General features: G+C 43.6%; 1 protein-coding gene across 12 annotated transcripts in view; it reads left to right on the top strand.

The window, feature by feature from the left end:
* Window positions 1-19,860, top strand: part of MACF1 (microtubule actin crosslinking factor 1) — a 370,346-nt gene that overhangs the window by 340,832 nt on the left and 9,654 nt on the right. For 6 of the 12 annotated variants that reach the window (XM_066269582.1, XM_066269581.1, XM_066269580.1 and 3 more), the window contains 15 exons: window positions 1,453-1,608; window positions 1,713-1,919; window positions 2,054-2,173; window positions 2,570-2,739; window positions 3,778-3,937; window positions 4,952-5,146; window positions 5,918-6,046; window positions 6,943-7,086; window positions 7,559-7,747; window positions 8,527-8,647; window positions 9,227-9,390; window positions 10,983-11,145; window positions 12,380-12,534; window positions 13,718-13,792; window positions 18,252-18,369. In XM_066269582.1, coding sequence (XP_066125679.1) covers window positions 1,453-1,608; window positions 1,713-1,919; window positions 2,054-2,173; window positions 2,570-2,739; window positions 3,778-3,937; window positions 4,952-5,146; window positions 5,918-6,046; window positions 6,943-7,086; window positions 7,559-7,747; window positions 8,527-8,647; window positions 9,227-9,390; window positions 10,983-11,145; window positions 12,380-12,534; window positions 13,718-13,792; window positions 18,252-18,369 — 2,266 coding nt within the window. Of the gene's footprint in view, window positions 1-1,452; window positions 1,609-1,712; window positions 1,920-2,053; window positions 2,174-2,569; window positions 2,740-3,777; window positions 3,938-4,951; window positions 5,147-5,917; window positions 6,047-6,942; window positions 7,087-7,558; window positions 7,748-8,526; window positions 8,648-9,226; window positions 9,391-10,982; window positions 11,146-12,379; window positions 12,535-13,717; window positions 13,793-15,299; window positions 15,318-18,251; window positions 18,370-19,103; window positions 19,173-19,860 lie in introns of all 12 variants that reach the window. The other 6 variants (XM_066269576.1, XM_066269574.1, XM_066269579.1 and 3 more) reach the window with 2 other exon arrangements.

The raw sequence follows: 19,860 nt of genomic DNA, 5'->3' as shown, positions 1-19,860 counted from the left end.
GGACAGTTATTTCTGATTTTGTAAGAGCATTACATTTCAGGATCACTTAAAATCATTTATTCGTTGTGTGTGGTGCTCCTCTAAAGAATTTATCAATAAAACAATGTGTAGGATTTTTGCCATCTAGAAACTTGGCAATATATTAATTTCTAAGCATTTCTGAGATAGATTTGATGTGGGTTTTATTTTTCCACTTGCTTTATTTATTTAGATTGGGCCTGTACATTTTTATAGCATTTGTTATAGTGGGGTTTTTTTTTAAGTTACAAAAGTAACCTGAGAACACAAAGAAGAAAATAAAAATCATATATAGCCCAATGAACAGAAACTAACATTTGCAGTACATATCTTGGGGGTTTTTTTCTGTTAATATTTTGGGTGTATTAATTTTTTTTTCCAAGTGAGAGGAGGAGAGATAAAAGAAACAGACTCCTACATGCACCCCAGTCTGGATCCACCCAGCAATCCCCATCTGGGGCCAATGCATGAATCAACCAAGCATCCTTAGCACCCATGGTGACACTCAAACCAGTCAGGCCACTGGCTGCGAGAGGGGAAGGGAGAAGGGGGAGATGGAGAGGAAGAGAAGCAGATGGTCACTTCTTATGTGTGCCCTGACTGGGATCAAAACTGGGTCGTCTGCCTGCCGATGCCCTATCCACTGAACCAACCAGCCAGGGCCAGTGTGTATTCATTTTTAACTGCCTGTCATTCTACTTTGCCTGCCTGGAAGATGGGCCAGGGGCAGAGGCCATCTCCCAGGTGTTGGGGATAGAGGTCTCTGCGATGGAGCTTTTATAGACTGTGCAGTGGGGTGTACTGATACACAGTTGCATGTGCTCTGACTGAGCCGTTGTTTTTTTTACCGATTTAGATAAAAGCATTTAAACATTTATTTTTTAGGGTTGTCAGGTTCTTGTGGATTTTATTATCTTCTCTGCTCATAGCATAAGAATAAGTTTCATACTTGGACATCTTTAGGTACCATATTTTCTGAAAACATTTAAACAGGCCCTTCAATGAGCATCATCTTTATAGTGAAGAGCTTCCCCTTGGGGGGTTTTATGCCACACAAAGCACATGATGGGAAAATGAGACTTTGCCCAAAGCAGGTTGCAGATCTACAACTGTCTCCACTAAGCTATTCACTTGTACTGTGACTGATTCTGCTCCTGTTCTTTAATGTCCTGGGAAGGGGGTGGCAGAGAAGGCAGCTCAGCCACAAACTGTGTGCTCTTTCCTTTTTCATATGCAGTTGTTTCAGAAACTAACATTAAAATGTTCCCTTCTTTGCAAACAAGGCATGTTTGGAGGTTGGTTAAGTGAGGCCTCCCTTTTAAGGTCATTTCATGTGGTGTACAATTCACGGCTTTGTCCTTGAATCTATAATTTCTGAATTTGGCACTTTTTCTTTGTGTGTGTGTGTGTGTGTTTTTTTTAATTAAAATTCAGTCAAAGCTGGAAGAGGCCCTCAACCTGGCAACAGAATTCCAGAATTCCCTGCAAGAATTTATCAACTGGCTCACACTAGCAGAGCAGAATTTAAACATCGCTTCTCCTCCCAGCCTGATTTTAAACACTGTCCTTTCCCAGATAGAGGAGCACAAGGTAACTATGACATTGTGGTGCTGCCTTCTTTCTGAAAGGACTTGTTGAAAGAGATGCTCCATAGTCTTATCTTCAGTTTACAAACAGAGAATATTTTCCCCCAGGTTTTTGCTAATGAAGTAAATGCTCATCGTGACCAGATCATTGAGCTGGATCAAACCGGGAACCAATTAAAGTTCCTCAGCCAAAAACAGGATGTTGTTCTGATCAAGAACTTGTTGGTTAGCGTCCAGTCTCGATGGGAGAAGATTGTTCAGCGATCTATTGAAAGGGGGCGATCACTAGATGATGCCAGGAAGCGGGCAAAACAAGTAAGTTACAAAAGAAAGATGACTGTTTTACTTAACCTCAGGCTGCAAGTGTTGAGTCTCTGGATTGGTTCACATAAAAGTGTTGTATAGTTTGCCTCTTTTTCTGTTACAATTTATTCCTTATGTAATCGTAGTTTCATGAAGCTTGGAAAAAACTGATCGATTGGCTAGAAGATGCAGAGAGTCACCTGGACTCAGAGCTAGAGATATCCAATGATCCAGACAAGATTAAACTTCAGCTCTCCAAGCATAAGGTAAAGCAGTTTGTTGCTTAGGTCCTGAGCTCAGTATTCACTGATGATTGTATCTGGGTAAAAAAGTCAAGATGATGAAGCCAGCATTCCATTTTATGTCTAGACAGTGTCTAACCATGACAGTTGGTCGTTTAAGTAACAGTTCAAACAAAGTGATTGTGGGAGTAATCCAGTTAAAACTGTAAGCTTTCAGGAATTCTGGGCTTTTAGAAATATGCACTGCTGTATATGATATAAACAAAAACTTCAAATTTCTTAAGGATAAGCTCTTAATTAGTTTTAGTTCAAGAAGTAGTCACAGTCAGACTATATCTAATTACTCGCCTAGGATAATTTTTTCCTCCAAATCAGGGTATCATCTCATGGTTTTTTCTTTTCATTTCTTTTTGGAAACAGGAGTTTCAGAAAACTCTTGGTGGCAAGCAGCCTGTGTATGATACCACAATTAGAACTGGCAGAGCCCTGAAAGAAAAGACTTTGCTTTCTGATGACACTCAGACACTTGACAACTTACTGGGAGAAGTCAGGGACAAATGGGATACTGTTTGTGGCAAGTCTGTGGAGAGGTGAGCATGCCTGTCCCCTTCTTGGTCTTCGTTTTTTCAGCTCTGCCTAAGAGATTGTTATTGTATTCCAGAAAATGGTAAAGCTTATACATCAGTAACAAGTTTTGTAGCATCTCATTGTTTCCAGTTCAGTGAGTGATGAAAAATTTGAATAAAATGTATTAAAATTTTCTCATTTTAACTTGAACCTTACTGTATTAGAAAGAGAGAAGCCACAGGAATAGATCAGTAACTCTAAATATTTGTAAATCACTGATATGTAGTACCGGTAGCTGTCTTACTAAGTGTTGTCACCATATCTTGTACACTATTACCTCGTTTAACCATCATGATATCTGGCCTGGACTGAGCAACTACTCTTAAGTATGTGCCCAACAGTGCCTACTAATCGTACATCCTCGTAACAGCCACTGAGATGGGGGCCACTATTCCCGTCTTAAACAGGCGAAGAAACCATCACTAAGAGGTTTCTCAGCTATTAAGTAGCAGAGCTGGGATTTGAAACGATTTGGTTTGGTTCTAGAGTTATGCTTTTAGCCATTTGTCTCCACTATGCCATACTCAGTATTGCAATATCTCTGTATAATTTGTATTCCCAAATTTTTGGTGGAGCAACTAAGGTTTAAAGAGGGGGAGAGACAGCCCACAGACTTACAACTGCTATAGATTTAGGAGGTGAGCTCTGACTCCAGGCCGTTACCAGAACCACCATCCTGTACTAGAGTGGTAGTGGTATAAAGTAATGACCACAGACAGACCGTGGTCATTAGGGTGTGTCCATGTGTATAACAATGGACTCTAAAATGCCAGAAAAGCATCTGGGCCTATCTCCTACACTATGATTAATTCATTCTAGAGAGTGATTTGATTTAAAATGTCTGAGCATCTCTTTTAGTCACTTTCTACTGTATTTTAACCATTTCAGTTTGGCGGTTCCTCTCAACATAGAGTTCAAGCAGTGTTCCCTTTCAGCAGTTAGAATTATGGGCTATTCATAAATAATACCTAAACACAGTGAGGTTTGTGTGCTTTTCTCAGGCAGCACAAGTTGGAGGAGGCCCTGCTGTTTTCAGGCCAATTCATGGATGCTTTGCAGGCCTTGGTTGACTGGTTGTACAAGGTGGAGCCACAGCTGGCCGAAGACCAGCCTGTGCACGGGGACCTCGACCTTGTCATGAACCTCATGGATGCCCATAAGGTGAGGGCTGAGATCTGGCTGATGGAGGCCAGAGCCGTTAGGGCGTCTGCCTCTGTGTACCTTCTGCTCATGCTAGCTTCTCGGGGAGAAAGGAAGTCTGAAAGAGCCTAGGGCTCTGCTCATCAGAGGGGCAGCCCCTTGCTCTGCAAGTTTAAACAAACTGCTCCTGGGATTCTGCATTAGTCACAAAGAATTTACCAAAATTGGTTAGATTCAGATTTGGCAGTTTATAAACTTTACTTTGAGGTTCCCCCAACCCCTTCCTGTTTGTAGCTCTTAGTTAAGTCACAAAATGAATTTAAATTCAGGGTCCCTCAAGACATCTGTTTCCACTGTCTCCTAAAATGAAAATGAGTGCTTTTTTACTATTCCTGAACCTAGCAAGCCCAACTCCATGTGCACCAATGTTTATTTAGTACAACCTATACCTGTCACATTGAGCTGCGTGATGTCCTCGTGATTCAGCACAAAGCAGTCCATTTACCCTGAAATTACATCAGATTCTTATTATGTGCGTGACATATTTGTTCTTATTAAACTCCCACAATTCTAGAAATATTAATATAACTTTATTCCCATTTTACAGATTAGGAAACTGAGATTGCAACTAAGCAGCTTACCCAAGTCAGACTGCTCATATTTAGAGCCATCTTTTCTGGTTGTTTTTTCTTATACATTGTCCTGCCTCCCTCTGTGCGTAAAAGACACATGACTGGAACCTACCAAGGAAAATTGAACTGAATTATGACTTTCTTTATGGTTTTGCTTCTTGGATTCAAAACATTTCTTTTTTTTTAAGATTTTTATTTATTGATTTTAGAGAGAGAAAAGGGGGTGGGGAAGGGCAGGAAGCATCAGCTTGTAGTAGTTGCTTCTCAATATGTGCCTTGACTGGGCAAGCCCAGGGTTCTAAAGCAGTGACCTCAGCGTTCCAGGTTGATGTTCTATCCACTCTGCCACCACAGGTCAGGCTCAAAACATTTCTTAAACTAATTTTCCTGTTTTCTTTTCTAGGTTTTCCAGAAGGAACTGGGAAAGCGAACAGGAACTGTTCAGGTACTGAAGCGGTCGGGCCGAGAGCTGATTGAGAATAGTCGTGACGACACCACGTGGGTAAAAGGGCAGCTCCAGGAACTGAGCACTCGCTGGGACACTGTGTGTAAACTCTCTGTCTCCAAGCAAAGCCGACTCGAGCAGGCCTTGAAGCAGGTCAGAAATGTTTGATGGGACAACCCCCAAGGGGTGGGTTGAGCAGACTTATGCTAGTTTCTTTATCAGGATCAGTTCCAGCCAATTTCAAGGTGAGAATATCGTCAAACATTGATATTCTGAACGTTCTGTAAGAGTTTAATACTGATTTGTATTAGAGAAATAATGAATTCAGTTTGTTTTTAAAGATCTACAAATGAAAGATAACCTTTGTGGCCCTGGCTGGTTGGCTCAGCGGTAGAGCGTTGGCCTGGCGTGCGGGGGACCCGGGTTCGATTCCCGGCCAGGGCACATAGGAGAAGCGCCCATTTGCTTCTCCATCCCCCCCCGCTCTTCCTCTCTGTCTCTCTCTTCCCCTCCCGCAGCCAAGGCTCCATTGGAGCAAAGATGGCCCGGGCGCTGGGGATGGCTCCTTGGCCTCTGCCCCAGGCGCTAGAGTGGCTCTGGTCTCGGCAGAGCGACGCCCCAGAGGGGCAAAGCATCGGCCCCTGGTGGGCAGAGCGTCTCCCCTGGTGGGCGTGCCGGGTGGATCCCGGTCGGGCGCATGCGGGAGTCTGTCTGACTGTCTCTTCCCGTTTCCAGCTTCAGAAAAATACAAAAAAGAAAAAAAAGAAAAAAAAGAAAGAAAGATAACCTTTGTGGCACTTTGGTAGGGCCATCAGATTCCTGTGGTGCACTAAGGAGTTTAGGCCTAGACCAGGGTATAACCTGGTGTCCAGGACCTTGGCTGCAGAGGGACAGGGTTCAATTCTTTGTGCTTGGTTATTGCAGGCGGAAGAGTTTCGGGACACAGTCCACATGCTTTTGGAATGGCTTTCTGAAGCAGAACAGACTCTTCGCTTCCGGGGAGCCCTCCCCGATGACACAGAGGCCCTGCAGTCTCTCATTGACACCCATAAGGTAATCCAGTCCCAGGGTGCCGGGACCCGGGCCACTCATCACAGTGAGGGCTGCCCGTCCCTAAAGGAAGGCAGCTTTTGCTTGTGAACTGTAGACCTCAGGGGCAGAGGAGCAGAGCTGCAATGAGCCCAGCTTGTTGAGCAGGAATGACCAGTGATTTTTGTGACACCTTATAGATTGGTCATTCATTTGTTTCACAAACATATAATACATGTTGGTTGTAAACAAGTCAAGCATCATGTTATATAAAGAAAAGTGTACTACTCCACCTTCTTAACTCCTCACCTATGCACAGCTTTGTTGCAGTTTTCTCATTGTCACTGGCTTTAGGCCCTGATTGGCTCCCCAGAGCCTCTTAACCATGCCACAGAACACACAGTGTCCGTGCCCTCAGTGTCACTGTCCTAATGAGCTAGCAAATGTTTTGTGTTTTAATTCTTGAGTTACCCACTGGGAGATTTTAATCATGGCTTTGTCCATTGTATCCTGTTTTAGGTGTTTTTAAAAATAGTAGTATTTTATCAGTTATTTTTCCAAGACATAAATATTGTTTATATATATATCAAAATGAATAAAAACAAGATTTTTTAAAAAGAGAATAGGAAAATGGGCATGTCCATTTGGGGAAAAGGGAATAAATACCTCAGTGTCCCTAGTCCTTGTCATCCGTAGCAGAGGAAGTCATTCTTGTGTAAACCCCTCACCTTCTGGAAAGAAAATGCCAGAGATGCCTAATACTGGCATTTAGAGTTCTGTGTCCATGAACATGGAGGGAAAAAACGCACTGAAATTTTTCCCCCTCACAGTGTAAACTAACAGTGCTGTTAGAGTAGATTTTTTCTTCTTCTTCTTCTTTTTTTTTTTTTAGTTTTTGTTTTCCAATCTTTTCTGTTTAGGAGTTTATGGAGAAAGTGGAAGAAGAGCGAGTGGATGTGAATGCAGCAGTGGCGATGGGCGAGGCCATCCTGGCCGTCTGCCATCCAGATTGCATCACTACTGTCAAACACTGGATCACCATCATCCGCGCTCGCTTCGAGGAGGTGGGTGCCTGGCTTGAGAGGAGGGAGAGTACCGTGCCCGGTGAAATGGGTTTACGGCAATAAAAAATACAGCAGAGCTCCCGCCGTAAAGAATTGTCAACTCACTGGGACTATCTCAACAAGCTTGTTAGAGTTTTAGTAGTGACTGCTTTCTTGGTAATGTGCTGGAATCTGAAGGCTCCTACTGGCGTAGTAAGGTATTAGCTGATGGCTTCCCATGGACACGCGTGTTCCCCTCCTTCCTCAGAAGTCCTGTGTTCAGTAGGACATACTACTATACTAGATTTGCTTTCAGAAGAGCTGATTTCTCATTCTAGCTTTTAACCCAGCTCTGTCCCTGGAGTAAGAGCTAGGTCTCCTAACTACTTGGGTGGTCTTTTCCCTAAATAGTCTTTGTTAGGATCCAATGAAAAAAGACTTTGAAAACAAAAGGATTTGCTGGACTGAAGAAGTGATGATTTCTCCCCCTCAGGTTCTGACGTGGGCAAAGCAGCACCAGCAGCGTCTTGAAACAGCCCTGTCAGAACTGGTGGCCAATGCCGAGCTCTTAGAAGAACTTCTGGCGTGGATCCAGTGGGCTGAGACCACCCTCATTCAGCGGGATCAGGAGCCAATCCCTCAGAACATTGACCGAGTTAAAGCCTTTATTGCTGAGCATCAGGTATCTGAACCGCATGGTGTGGTCACTAGTGTATGCTGCATGTCTCACGGAGCCCGTTTCCTTTGCCCTGTGTGTCCCATTTAAATCTCTGCTTAACATATTCCTACATACAGACTTAGCAGCTTCAAACAGCACACATTGATCTCATGGCTTCTGTGGGGCAGGAGTGGGCATTAGTTTTTGCTGGGTCCTCTTTTAGCGTCTTATTGGGCTGAAATTAGAGTGTTGGCCAGCGCAATAGTTTCTCCTGCAGGCTCGCTCAAGTTGTTGGTAGAACTCATTTCCTGTGGTTGTAGGACTGAGGTCTCCTTTTTTGGGGGGGGGGGCTTTTTGTTATTTTGGGTTTTTTGCTTAACCCTCTCACCTAATCTCACCCCACCCCCTTCCATCTTATTGCTGTCAGTCAGAAGTTGCTTTTAGTCCCTGGAGGCTGCCCTCAGGCCTTAACTACATGTGTTACAGAATAGAAGGAATCCATTCAGCTGCTGCTGGTGCCTGTCCTGGCTTTTCCTTTGGCATCCTGTGTGGCACTCATGGCTCTGACTTCCTGGTTTGCCTCACTCTCCTGTGAGCTCCTTAAAGTGAGAAGCCGTGTATTATTCTCCCAGGCCTTCAGCACCTGGTGGAGTGTCTTGCTCAGTTGTGTCTCATGAAATGATTGAGACAGTGCATCTTAATTGGTCTGTGTCATGGGCGTGGCCTATGTTAGTAAGAAGCTGCCTGATTCCATCTTAGTCTAAGAAAACTCTCAACTCTCTTCAATTGTTTGTGTTTAACAGGCATTTATGGAAGAGATGACTCGCAAACAGCCTGACATGGACCGGGTCACCAAGACATACAAAAGGAAAAATATAGAGCCTACCCACGGGCCTTTCATCGAGAAGCCCCGCAGTGGCAGTCGTATGTGTCCCGCCCGCTGTTGGGGTGCTTCGCTCCCGCAAGTTGAGGATGAGCACTTTTCAGATACCTGTCCAATTATGTTCTTTCCATGTTCATAAACCATTGGATTTGAGCTAAATTCTTTTTTTGAAACTCAATTTTTTTAATACTGACATAAAGTAACTATATTTCATTTTCTTGAGTATGAAATTTCAAAATTGTTAAACAGATTTTTTTTTTTGCAGTGGCCTTTCCATTGTTTTGGTCATTGGTGCTACCTGTTTACATTTGGTTTGTGCTAATTTAATCACAAACTAAATGAGCTCTCTGCAACCACTGCTGTTCTAGTTGATTTGCCATTTCCTCAGTTCACTAAGGTAGTACTGACTGAAAATATGAGACAAGTATAGGCGTGGAGGAGAATCGGTAGTTTTTAAATTAATACGTTTTTGTATCTAAACATCGCCAGGTTCCATGTTTCTTTTCTCTTACTGATTGGAAAGCATTATAAAGCTCCCCTAGTCCATACACGTGGTGGTGTTCCTCTTTGTAAACTGACAAAACCAGCTTTTCTAATCCCAGGGCAATTTTTCCCTTTAGGGAAGCCCTTGAGTCAGCCCGCACCTCCTCCCATGCCGATCCTTTCACAATCCGAAGCAAAAAACCCACGGATCAACCAGCTCTCTGCCCGCTGGCAGCAGGTGTGGCTGCTGGCGCTGGAGCGCCAACGGAAGCTCAATGATGCCCTGGACCGGCTGGAGGAGGTAAGGTCCTGCCGAGAGCCATCCCTCAAAGAAGCGACTCTTAGTAAAGACTGCCCTTTCGAGGCCCTCTAAATATGACCGGTGTAACTTGGCGTGTGACTAGTGTGAGCCAGGACTCTGTCCTTCAGGGCCCTAGGAGAAACACACACGGGAGTGAACCCCGCACCACAGAGGAGGCCAGGCGCAGGCAGCCAGCCAGTCCGTGGGCCGGCGCCCTGACCCTCCTCAGCCCCAGCTGTGGTCCATGATCGGGAGGGGTGTGATGCATGGTTACCTCAGTGTGTAGCTTATCACGAACGTGTTTGTTAGTGAGTCCTTTAAGTAAGATATCAGCTACACAGTTATGAAATCAGTAATTTTTTTATGATCTTGTTATTATTCTATTAGTCTTCACTGGATTATGAAAAGAAAATATATTGAAGTATTTCTAGTCTCTAAAACAAACCTCTAATAGCTCCTGTTTTTATTTGTGCATATCAAAGCAGCTATGCCCAGAAGTGAGTGTTCTGTGTGTTTTGTTGTTCTTTTTGTAGTAGCTCAGTTGAGCTTTAAGCATATTTGGTTTTTAGCTTTTTCTCTTTTCCCCGTTCCTTCCAACTTTGGAGTTAGAAGGACCGGGGGAAGCTGCTGTGCTGCCTCAGTCACTCCATGTCAGTGTCACTGACACAGTCCGAGCAGCTAAATATCGCCTCACCCACATTGCAGGCCTGCTGCTGGCTGTCAGCCAGGTGCTTCACATGGACGTCAGAAGGGCAGTTTGCCCCCTCTGGTGCCATTCCAAACAAGCATGCTAATGTGCAGGGTTGGAGTCTTAAAGCTTCCAGCCAGAACTCAAATTATCTTATCTCAGATAACGGGAGGTGCCTGACCAGGTGGTGGCACAGTCGATAGAGCGTCAACCTAGGACACTGAGGACCCAGGTTCAAAACCTCAAGGTCCCGGCTTAAGCATGGGATCATAAACATGACCCAAGGTCACTGGCTAGAGCAAGGGGTCACTTGTTCTGCTGTAGCCCCCCAGTCAAGGCACATATGAGAAAGCAATCAATGAATAGCTAAGGTGCCACCACGAAGAATTGATGCTTCTCATCACTCTCGCTTTATGTCTGTCTGTCCCTCTTTCTCTCTTTTAAAAAAAAAAAGGTAAAAATGGTGGGAAGCATGCACCCCCTGATGTGGGCCTCTGTGGTCATGGCCTTCTTCATAATCACATAAGCGAGGAATGCTTAATAAGCACTTGTCTTCTGGGGTAGAATTCATCCCCTTACGTCTAAGAGGGTGATCCTCCGGAAAAGGCAAAGGGAAAGCAAGGCTGGCTCCACCCAGTCTCGTTCTCCCTGCTCCGTGTTTGCCATGGTGGTAGTTTGGTCACATTCTCCTGCTGCTCCGCGTACCATAGCTCATGGAAATATTCAGAGCTTTACATGAAGGAGCTGGATGGGACCTTCACAAAAGGGGCAACATCGATGTTATTGTTGGGGCCCCTCCAGAAGGCCTGCATGGCTTTACTGAGAGTCTGAAAGTTTGGGTATGCTTTGGGCAGGTTTAAAGGCCAAAATACAGGTCTTGTTAACACTTCTGATTTCTCTGTAGTTGAAGGAATTCGCCAACTTTGACTTTGATGTCTGGAGGAAAAAGTATATGCGTTGGATGAATCACAAGAAGTCACGGGTGATGGATTTCTTCCGGCGAATTGACAAGGATCAAGACGGGAAGATAACACGTCAGGAATTTATCGATGGCATTCTAGCATCCAGTGAGTCCAGTCTTAATCCCAAACATGATCACACCTGGGTTCTGTACTTGGTAGAAGCCAGCAATCATCTGGCTAAACAGTCCTTGTGAAGTTAAAGCTATAGTCTTAGGGAAGAAGTAAAACTGCTTACTAAAATTGGTCTGTCATGTTCATGGAGAGAGAAAAACCTATTTTGCTGGGAATTAAAAAGAAAAAATAAGAAGCAGGTCTTGTTTGACACATTGTGGCAAGCCAAACATTTTTGAGGTATAGATAAGGAGCTGATTTTTGTGAGTGATGTGGTGCTAAGCAAAATGTTTGAAAAAATAAGTTTCTCATTACATCAGTTTCTGACATCTGTATAACAGCTTACAAAGTATATGATCTCATTTATTTTTAGCAAAATAAGTAATTGAGTCATAAGTAGTTAAGTGACTTGCCAGGATCACAAAGCGTGTTTCACAGCTGTGCTACTTCCCATGGGGAGCTTGGGAGGGCCTGTCTGTGGAGGTGATATTTGAGCTGAGCCCTCGATTAGGAGGAGGATATAGCCAGCTCAGGATCTGAAGAGAGAGAGGCAGAGGGGATAGCAAGTACCAAGTGCTGAGATGGGAAGGAGTTTGGCCTGTTGTAGGCCTGGAAGATTAGCATGGCTGGAGTGTGGGAAATAAAGTTGGAAGGTAGGTGGCAGGTAGTTCATGCAGGGCCTCATGGGCCATGGTGAAGAGATCAGCTTTATACTAGAAACAGTGGGACAGCTGCAGCCACCAGAGGTTTTGAATTGAGAGACACTATAATCTTATTTACGTTTTAATAAATCATTCTGCTACTATAAATATTCACCTCCTTTAGAAAGCAGTTTGTCAGGAATCGAAAAGACAGTTACCTAAAGAGAAGAAACTTGATCCTGTTAGTTCCCAATTGTCACTCTTCTGAAATAATGTAAATATAATATAGTGGAGTGGATAAGTAAATTCTTAAGTTGGTTGATAGGTCCCATGAGTGGTTATAATATTCTGTTTATGCTTTGTGGTATATCTAAAATGCCTTTTTTTTTTTATTGCATAGGGCAAGTATAGTCTAGCAGCAAAAAGTTAATAGTAAGTCTATCTTCTAGGGTTCTAAAGTTGAGCATATATTGTTTTTCCAAAAAAAATATCAAGACATACTTTTTTTCAAGTACATTTAGATAACCTTCAACCAACCAAGGAAGCCCTTGTAATTATTATTCCAAATGTGGTTTAACTTTCTCCAGAATTCCCTACTACCAAGTTAGAGATGATGGCTGTTGCCGACATTTTTGACCGAGATGGGGATGGCTACATTGATTATTATGAATTCGTGGCTGCTCTCCATCCCAATAAGGATGCTTATCGACCAACAACTGATGCAGATAAAATTGAAGATGAGGTATGGGAAATTGTATCTTGAGTACATGTTGACCATAGCTTTCTACTGTCCCGCATGTGGTTGGGTCCAGTTGCCATGTCAGCCCTGGGACTTATCTGTTGGGAGATGATTGTTTAGAGTTTTGTTTGGGGTTTCCCTTGTGGATGACGTTGCCCCAGAAGACCTCTGGCTGTCGCACTCTCTCAGTCCAGTTGACTTCTCATTTAAGTGAGTCACAGTTCTCTGGTTCTCTGAAGTTTACAGAAAACCTTCCCTGATTCACAGATACTGTGTTGCTTAAAGCAGATTCTTAGTCCTAAGCATCCTGCCTTAGCAGCCAGGGGAGTGCTCTTCAAATGCAGCGGTTAGGGGGTAAATGTAAAGTAATGTTTAAGATGGTGTGCACCCACCGTGCTTTCTGCCTAGTTAAGAACTGTATCACAGCCTGACCAGTGGTGGTGCAGGATAAAACCTAGACCTGGGACGCTTAGGTCCCAGGTTCAAAACCCTGAGGTCGCCAGCTTGAATGCAGCCTCATCCACCTTGAGGGTGGGGTTGCCAGCTTGGGCCCAAGGTCACTGGCTAGAGCCAGGAGTCACTGGCTAAACTGGAGCCCCCCAGTCAAGGCACATGGGAAGCAATCAGTGAATGCCTAAAGTGCCACAACTACAGGTTGATGCTTCTCATCTCTCTCCCTTCCTGTCTCTTTCTCTTAAAACTAAATAAATAAATAACTATCACATTGAAAATAGCAAGTTGACATCCCAGGATGTGTTGAACCTGGGTAGGGAGAGGCAGTGGAGCGGGTCGTGGGAGTGACCTGAAACTCCCCAGGACTGACTTCTGGGTAATCTCAAGCTCCTCAGTTGAAATTCAGATCAGTTCATAATTTGCTTTAGTAGTTGATTTTGATGCATGCATATTAGCACATTTCTCTGAAGGAATTTTGCAGCAGGGTGGAAGATATGTTTTTATAGTTAGTTACTTTAGAATTTCTCATACATTTTCTCTTTCCACATCTCAGCTATCACAGTTTGTAAGAACAATGTGTTTTAATTTGGAATAGAAAGTAAATGTATGTATGCCTTAAAAACATGTAATGAATAGGTTCTCTGCTTACATGTAAAAATGTTTGTTTCTTTGAAAAGGAAGTCTTGCTATACCCTTCACACTTTTTCTCTTTTGTTCTTGTCCACAACCATAGGTCACAAGACAAGTGGCTCAGTGCAAATGTGCAAAAAGGTTTCAGGTGGAGCAGATTGGAGAGAATAAATACCGGGTAAGGAAGGGAAAAGCATCCTTTGAGGTGGTTGTTCCTCCTCCACGGCCCTTCCAGGTGAAAGCAGCCGGCCTCGGTGACTGGACCCCACCTTCCCGCTGCCAGTGCTTGGAGGACCTGGGCTCGTGGGACCTGAGATGTATCTCCATATATTCAAGTGTCCTGTTGGGCTAAGCATAATGCCCTTTAGAGTTCCATCTGAGAAATAGTGCTATTATCTGCCTAATAGTAGCTTGTACTTGAGTTCAATGTAGGAGACATTTCAGAGCCCTCTCTTGACTACCAACTGAGGTCTTTAGGGAAATGAAGACACCTCTACTATAAAATAAGGGAGCAATTATCTAACACTGATCATTCACCAAGAGCTGGTCATTGTGAGCCTAAGTGGCTCCTGGGCCCAAGGGACACTGCCTGTTCTCAGCTGGACTATAAAACAGCCTGGATGTCCTGGGTGATGCCAGGCTCAGTAGTCTTCCCTGGAGAGCTGTGCTGAGTGTGGCCATACTGGACAGTGAATGTTGCTGTGTTTCAGTTTTTTTTTTAGGACCAGGGTCAGGGCCTAAAAGGGGTCTAAAACAGGGTTCCTAAACTATATTCAGCAATTTGTCAGGAATTCTCTAAAATCCAAAGGAAAATCTACGATTGTCAAAGAGGATTTAAGATGGCTATGTCAAATTACAGTGAATATTCATCAGTTAAAAACAGAAAAATCTGGGTTCTATTAGTACATCAAAATGTCTTTTTTTTTTTTTTTTTTTTTTTTTTTTTTAGTGAGAGGTGTGAGTCAGGGAGGCAGAGACAGATGACCACATTTACCTCGCCCTGGATCCACCCAGCAAATCTTCTAAGGGCAATGCTCTGCCTATCTGGGGCCACTGCAGTCAAGCTATTTCAGCACCTGAGGCAAGGCCATGGACCTGAGGCAAGGCCATGGAGCCATCCTCAGCGCCCAGGGCCAAATTGCTTGAACAATTTGAGCCATGGCTTCGGGAGGGGAAGAGAGAGAAAGGGGAGGGATGGAGAAGCAGATGGTCACCTCTCCTGTGTGCCCTGACCGGGACTCGAACCTGGGACTTCCATGCACCAGGCTGATACTACCGCTGAGCCAACTGCCAGGGCCTCAAAAATGTCTTCAAAGCACACCAAGAGCACAGCCGAGCTGCTCTGAGCTGAGGGTGCTAGGCGACTCTGCGTTGGAACAGCCCAAGGCTCTTAGTTAATGGAACTCCAAGCAATCTTAGCTTGCTTGTTGGGTTTTGTTGTCTTGGGGTTTTTTAAATTACCTATGAGAGAAATAAGTTAATAAGAGCAACACAGAGTAGAAAAGTTAGGTCTTAATTTATAAAATCACGAGCTAGGTAAGAATGGTTAGTGTGTGTTACTGTGCTCAAAGACTGGTAACATGATTACATGACTTTTATTCCTTAGTGTTAATTTGATAAAATGTTCTCTTTTTCTCCTTTTTTTTTTTTTTTTTTTTTTTGTCCTTTACTCTTACTGTCTGTAGTTCTTCCTCGGCAATCAGGTACAGTGTTCCTTCCAACGTTCTGCTTGGTGGAAATGGTCTGTGTAGCTAACGCTGCCTGTTCTTGCTGTGGGGAGAGGACATAATCTGAAGCATGCCTGGGTCACATCTGGTTGTCTTACCAAGTGGAGAAGCTGCTAATGGGGCTGGCATTGTAGGGCTGTCTTTAGTAGCAAGTAGTTGTACGAGTCTATATTTTTTTAAAACGAGAGGAAATTTTCCATTCCAAATTAGATTGGCTGAAGATAATGATATGCTGGGCAGAGTTAAAAGCAGTATGGTTCAGGGGAAATTGAAGCTGTGGAATCTGCATTATTTTAAAAGAGCCTCATCTTATAATTCGATTTCGGAAGTCAGAATACCAGACAACACCATTCTGACTTACTTGCACCAGTCTTTTGACAGTAAACACCAATTTTATAATGTACAGTTGGGGTATTTAAATACCTTATGAATATATATAATTACTTGCACTTGTGTTGTATTTTATCATCATAAGGCACGTGAGAAGTGTAGTGTGGAAATTGTAATAGGTCATAGCCTGAAGTTTGCCATTATGGCCAGCCAGCCAGCCAAAACCTAATGGGATTAAATTAGACTGCAAAAAGGATTGAATGCTTTTGACTCCACTTGGTAACTAACCTTTTAGATCTTTTTGAGGGTTCTGGGGTCCTGTGTCTTCAAACGGAAGGAAGTTGCATGGGTAAAATATGTCTTGTGATATGAAATCAGAAACACTAAAAGTTAATTTGAGGCCCTTCACCAGTGTTAAATTCCAGATACTGCAAAAGTCATTAACTATAGTAACCTTTTAGGCCAATGGAAATAACAGAGAATAGAAAGAAAGAAAGACAAGAATAGTGAAACTTGACTTAAATAAATCATCCTATAAGAGTGCTAAGTAGTCCCTAAAGGATGTGCCTGTTAGCTCACTGCATGTAGGTGCCAGGGGCGTCTTGGAAGACTAATGTCCTCTTCTACTGCTCTGTTGATCAGCAGAGGGTCAGATGAGTTCATTCTAATGTTGGGAATGGAATTAGGAACTTCCATTTTATCCATGAGGCACCTGAGGCCTAAAGGATCATATGCTGACAGTCATCTAGCTAATGTCAGTCACAGCAAGAACCCATGTCACTATAAGGGATTTTCCACTGAGGAGAAGGAAACAGAAGTTATTGTTGCTCCTAAGACTCTGCCCTGAGGTCCCTGCCTCCCTGACACGCAGCTCGGCCAGGTTTGTGCAGGTCCCCATAGTTAGAGCTGCCATAACTCCCCACCACTCTTCACTCTGCCTGCAACTTCCCCAGACACTGGCCACTGGCTTGGATCAAACCGCCTCTCCCCCATAGCTCAACAGAAACAAGTTGTCTTTCTGAGGGAGATTAAGTAAAAAATTAAAGGGAAGAAGTGAAATAAATGGAGTAAAGGTTGACAGATTACAGGACACAGTAATCAAAGTACACCTAGGGATTCCTCCCGAGTTGTTCTGGAAGACACATAGATCCTTTCCTTCCTCTCCTTACCCGCCGGGAGAGAACCCCCAATCATGACTCGAGCCCTCACTGCCCCATGTCTGGTGGAATCTCAGTTCCTTCTAAAGGGCTTCCCCATTTGCATTCATTGGGCCAGTGGCTGAGAGAGGCTCCCACAGGGGCTGAAGGGGCAGCTTCCTTCCCAGGACAGGGACATCTCCCTCACCTGTCTGGGTTCCCACATCGGTGCTCTTCACACTCCACCATGCTGCTGCTCTGGTCACTTTGTATAAAACTTGAAAACTATACAGAATGAAAGATGTAGGACTTTTTATTTTCAAAGGAAGGGGCTGGGGAGTGGGATGACACGTTTTTAGTCACCTTGCCTATATAAACAGTACAATTGAGTCGGTGTAAAGGAACAGAATTGCCACAAATTACTAATTTTGAAGGAGACTGGTAATCTGCCCTTCACAAAAATTATTTCTGGGATTTTCAGTTTTTGTGCCTCGTTTCAAAGTTATAGTTCTCCTTTATAACTTTGAAAATACCAATTAAGTGATGAAACAGTCCCTTCTTCCCTGCCCCCCCCCCACATTTTCCTTGAATTAAATAATTTTAGGAATGCTGTTTCTCCATTTGATTTTTTGTTTTGTTATCTCAGCATGATTCTCTTTCGTAGCCTCCTAGTTTATTTTAGGAAGAAGATAATTTATGCAATGGGAAACTTCAAAATGTTAACAGCACTGAGAAGTAGGAATGTTAGGCAAGCAAAAAAAGGAAAAATATTAGAAAGTCATGCTTGTCTTAACATCCCAAAATGATTATTGAATACAATTAAATATGATCATGGTAAATGAACATTTTGATTTCTTCAACTAAATTTTAGTAAAATACTAATCATTTGTTCAGCTGAAGAAACTTTTCTGTTGATACCATCACAATTAGAGAATATTTTGGGTTTATTTTTGAAACCCTGATGTGGAAAATCAAATTTATTTCTGAGCTTGTAATAATAGTGGTGATTTGCAAGGGCCTGAAATATTTGCTGTTCTCCACTAATTTGAGCACACTGTATTCAGAAACTGACATCCATCTTATATCCCTACCTTCCCTTTTATGGAAACAAACTAGCATAATTAAGAATTTCATTGCTGGGTTTTAATTTGGGCAGAATGTTTAAAAGAACCCAAGTGAGCTAACGTTTTTCTGTCCTCTGTCCCCCTGTAGTCCAGGGGCATGACCATCAGAAGTGAATATTATTTCAACACACTGACTGGTCTGTAGCTTTATATTTCAGCTTTTCCATATTTTTAATTCCTTTGAAAAAAATGCAAAATAGAGTTAAAATTCTCCCCCAAACTATCAGATTGTCATTGTGTCTGAAAACAGTCTGCTCTGAGGAGGACACCTCGCCTGCTCTGAGGCGTGCTCGCTCACCAGTCTCCGCTTGGTCCTGCAGTTTGGGGACTCCCAGCAGCTGCGGCTGGTCCGCATCCTGCGCAGCACAGTGATGGTTCGCGTTGGTGGAGGATGGATGGCCCTGGATGAATTTTTAGTGAAGAATGACCCCTGCCGAGGTAAGGAACCGTCCTAGCATGAGTTGCACATTAGGTGCACCCTCTCCACTGGTCTTTCCTGCTTACATGGTGTTGGGGGTCAGTGTGTTTCTTTTGTTGTTGAGCTGCTCAGATGTCTCACTGGCACAGATCAGAACTTGTGGGTGACGGAGGACACCAGGGAGAGAAAGCAGGGGAGGTTCATGCCTTCGGGGAGACAGTAATGAAAACTAGGAATTGATTTTTTGTCATTGAATATTTTGATTAGAGGTGTTAAATAAACACTGGCCTGGAAAGGAGCCCGATGAAGCCCATTAGGTTCCGCATTAGGGCTCCTGCTCCTTTCCTTGAAGCTCAAGGGGGTAGGGGCATTGGGCTGTCCTGTGCGTGGGGAGCTCCCTTGACCAGGAGCAGTGAGCTGCCTCACTTCTGAGACAGATGATCACCTAAGACCCTGGGGGAATCTATCTTTCTGCTGAGCGTGGGAAGGCAGGTATGCCAGCCCAAAGCAACAGAAACGGGACATGTGACGAGTGATGAGTGATGCAAGCCGGAGGCACGCGGGGCTGCAGCAGGGGAGCAGCCACATTCCGTGTGCCGAGTCCTTTTCAGCTGCGTCCTTTCAGCTTCCTCCTGTTAGCCGAGCTGCATGCGGGTATACAGGAGGCACCCCCACTGTCTGCCAATTTGTCTTTCTTGACCAGTTTCTGCATTTTCTGCTCTGTTTCTTTGTGTTTACGTATTTTTTATTCTAGTTCACCATCCTGGGAGTAAAATAAATCGCTCTGATTCCAGCTCTTCAATTTCCAGTCAGTCTCCCATAGGTTGGCTTTTAAGCTTTGTCCCTCTTACCCACACCCCAGCCTGTTGAGAATGGCTTTGCTTCTTAAACTGTGGTTCCTCTTGGCTTTATGGTAACTGCTGCCATTATGAATGCTTTGAAATAGCCAAACCATAACTTTTCTAACTATTATAAGTTGACAGAGCATAAAATATTCCTGTTGAGACAGAACCCATAGAATTGGCTCTGAGCTTCTATTTAACAAAAACCCATATAGCTTTATACGCCACACATTGTTATAACTATATACTTGACAAATAACATTTACACCCCCATGAGGTGTAGTTACTGTTATTATCTCCATTTTACAGAACAGGAAATTAAAGCATAGAAAAGTTAAAGAACTTGCTAGCGACAGACAACTCAAATGGCAAAGACAGGGTTCAAACGCAAGGCAGTCTGGCTCTGCAGTGTGTGCTGCCCAACGTGCTGTGTGTGTCTGGGGCTGACACCCCCACCCCCACCCTGTGTGTATGTGTTTTACTGGTTCAGTCTGCATAATTAATTGTGAAGGCTTATTTATAAACCTAGCAGAAATGTTTGCAGTACAGTTATATAACTTTTTTTGGAAGTGAGCTATAGTCATATTCTGAAGCATTTAGAGCCAAAGGGTGCAGTTCTCACATAATTCTTATTTTAACTCATTCTGTATTTATTCCAGTAAACGAGGG

This window comes from Saccopteryx bilineata, chromosome 3, assembly GCF_036850765.1.
Source record: "Saccopteryx bilineata isolate mSacBil1 chromosome 3, mSacBil1_pri_phased_curated, whole genome shotgun sequence".
Classification (NCBI taxonomy): Eukaryota; Metazoa; Chordata; class Mammalia; order Chiroptera; family Emballonuridae; genus Saccopteryx; species Saccopteryx bilineata.
The sequence above is the reverse complement of the archived record's forward strand: the minus strand, read 5'-3'. Positions and strand labels throughout refer to the sequence as shown.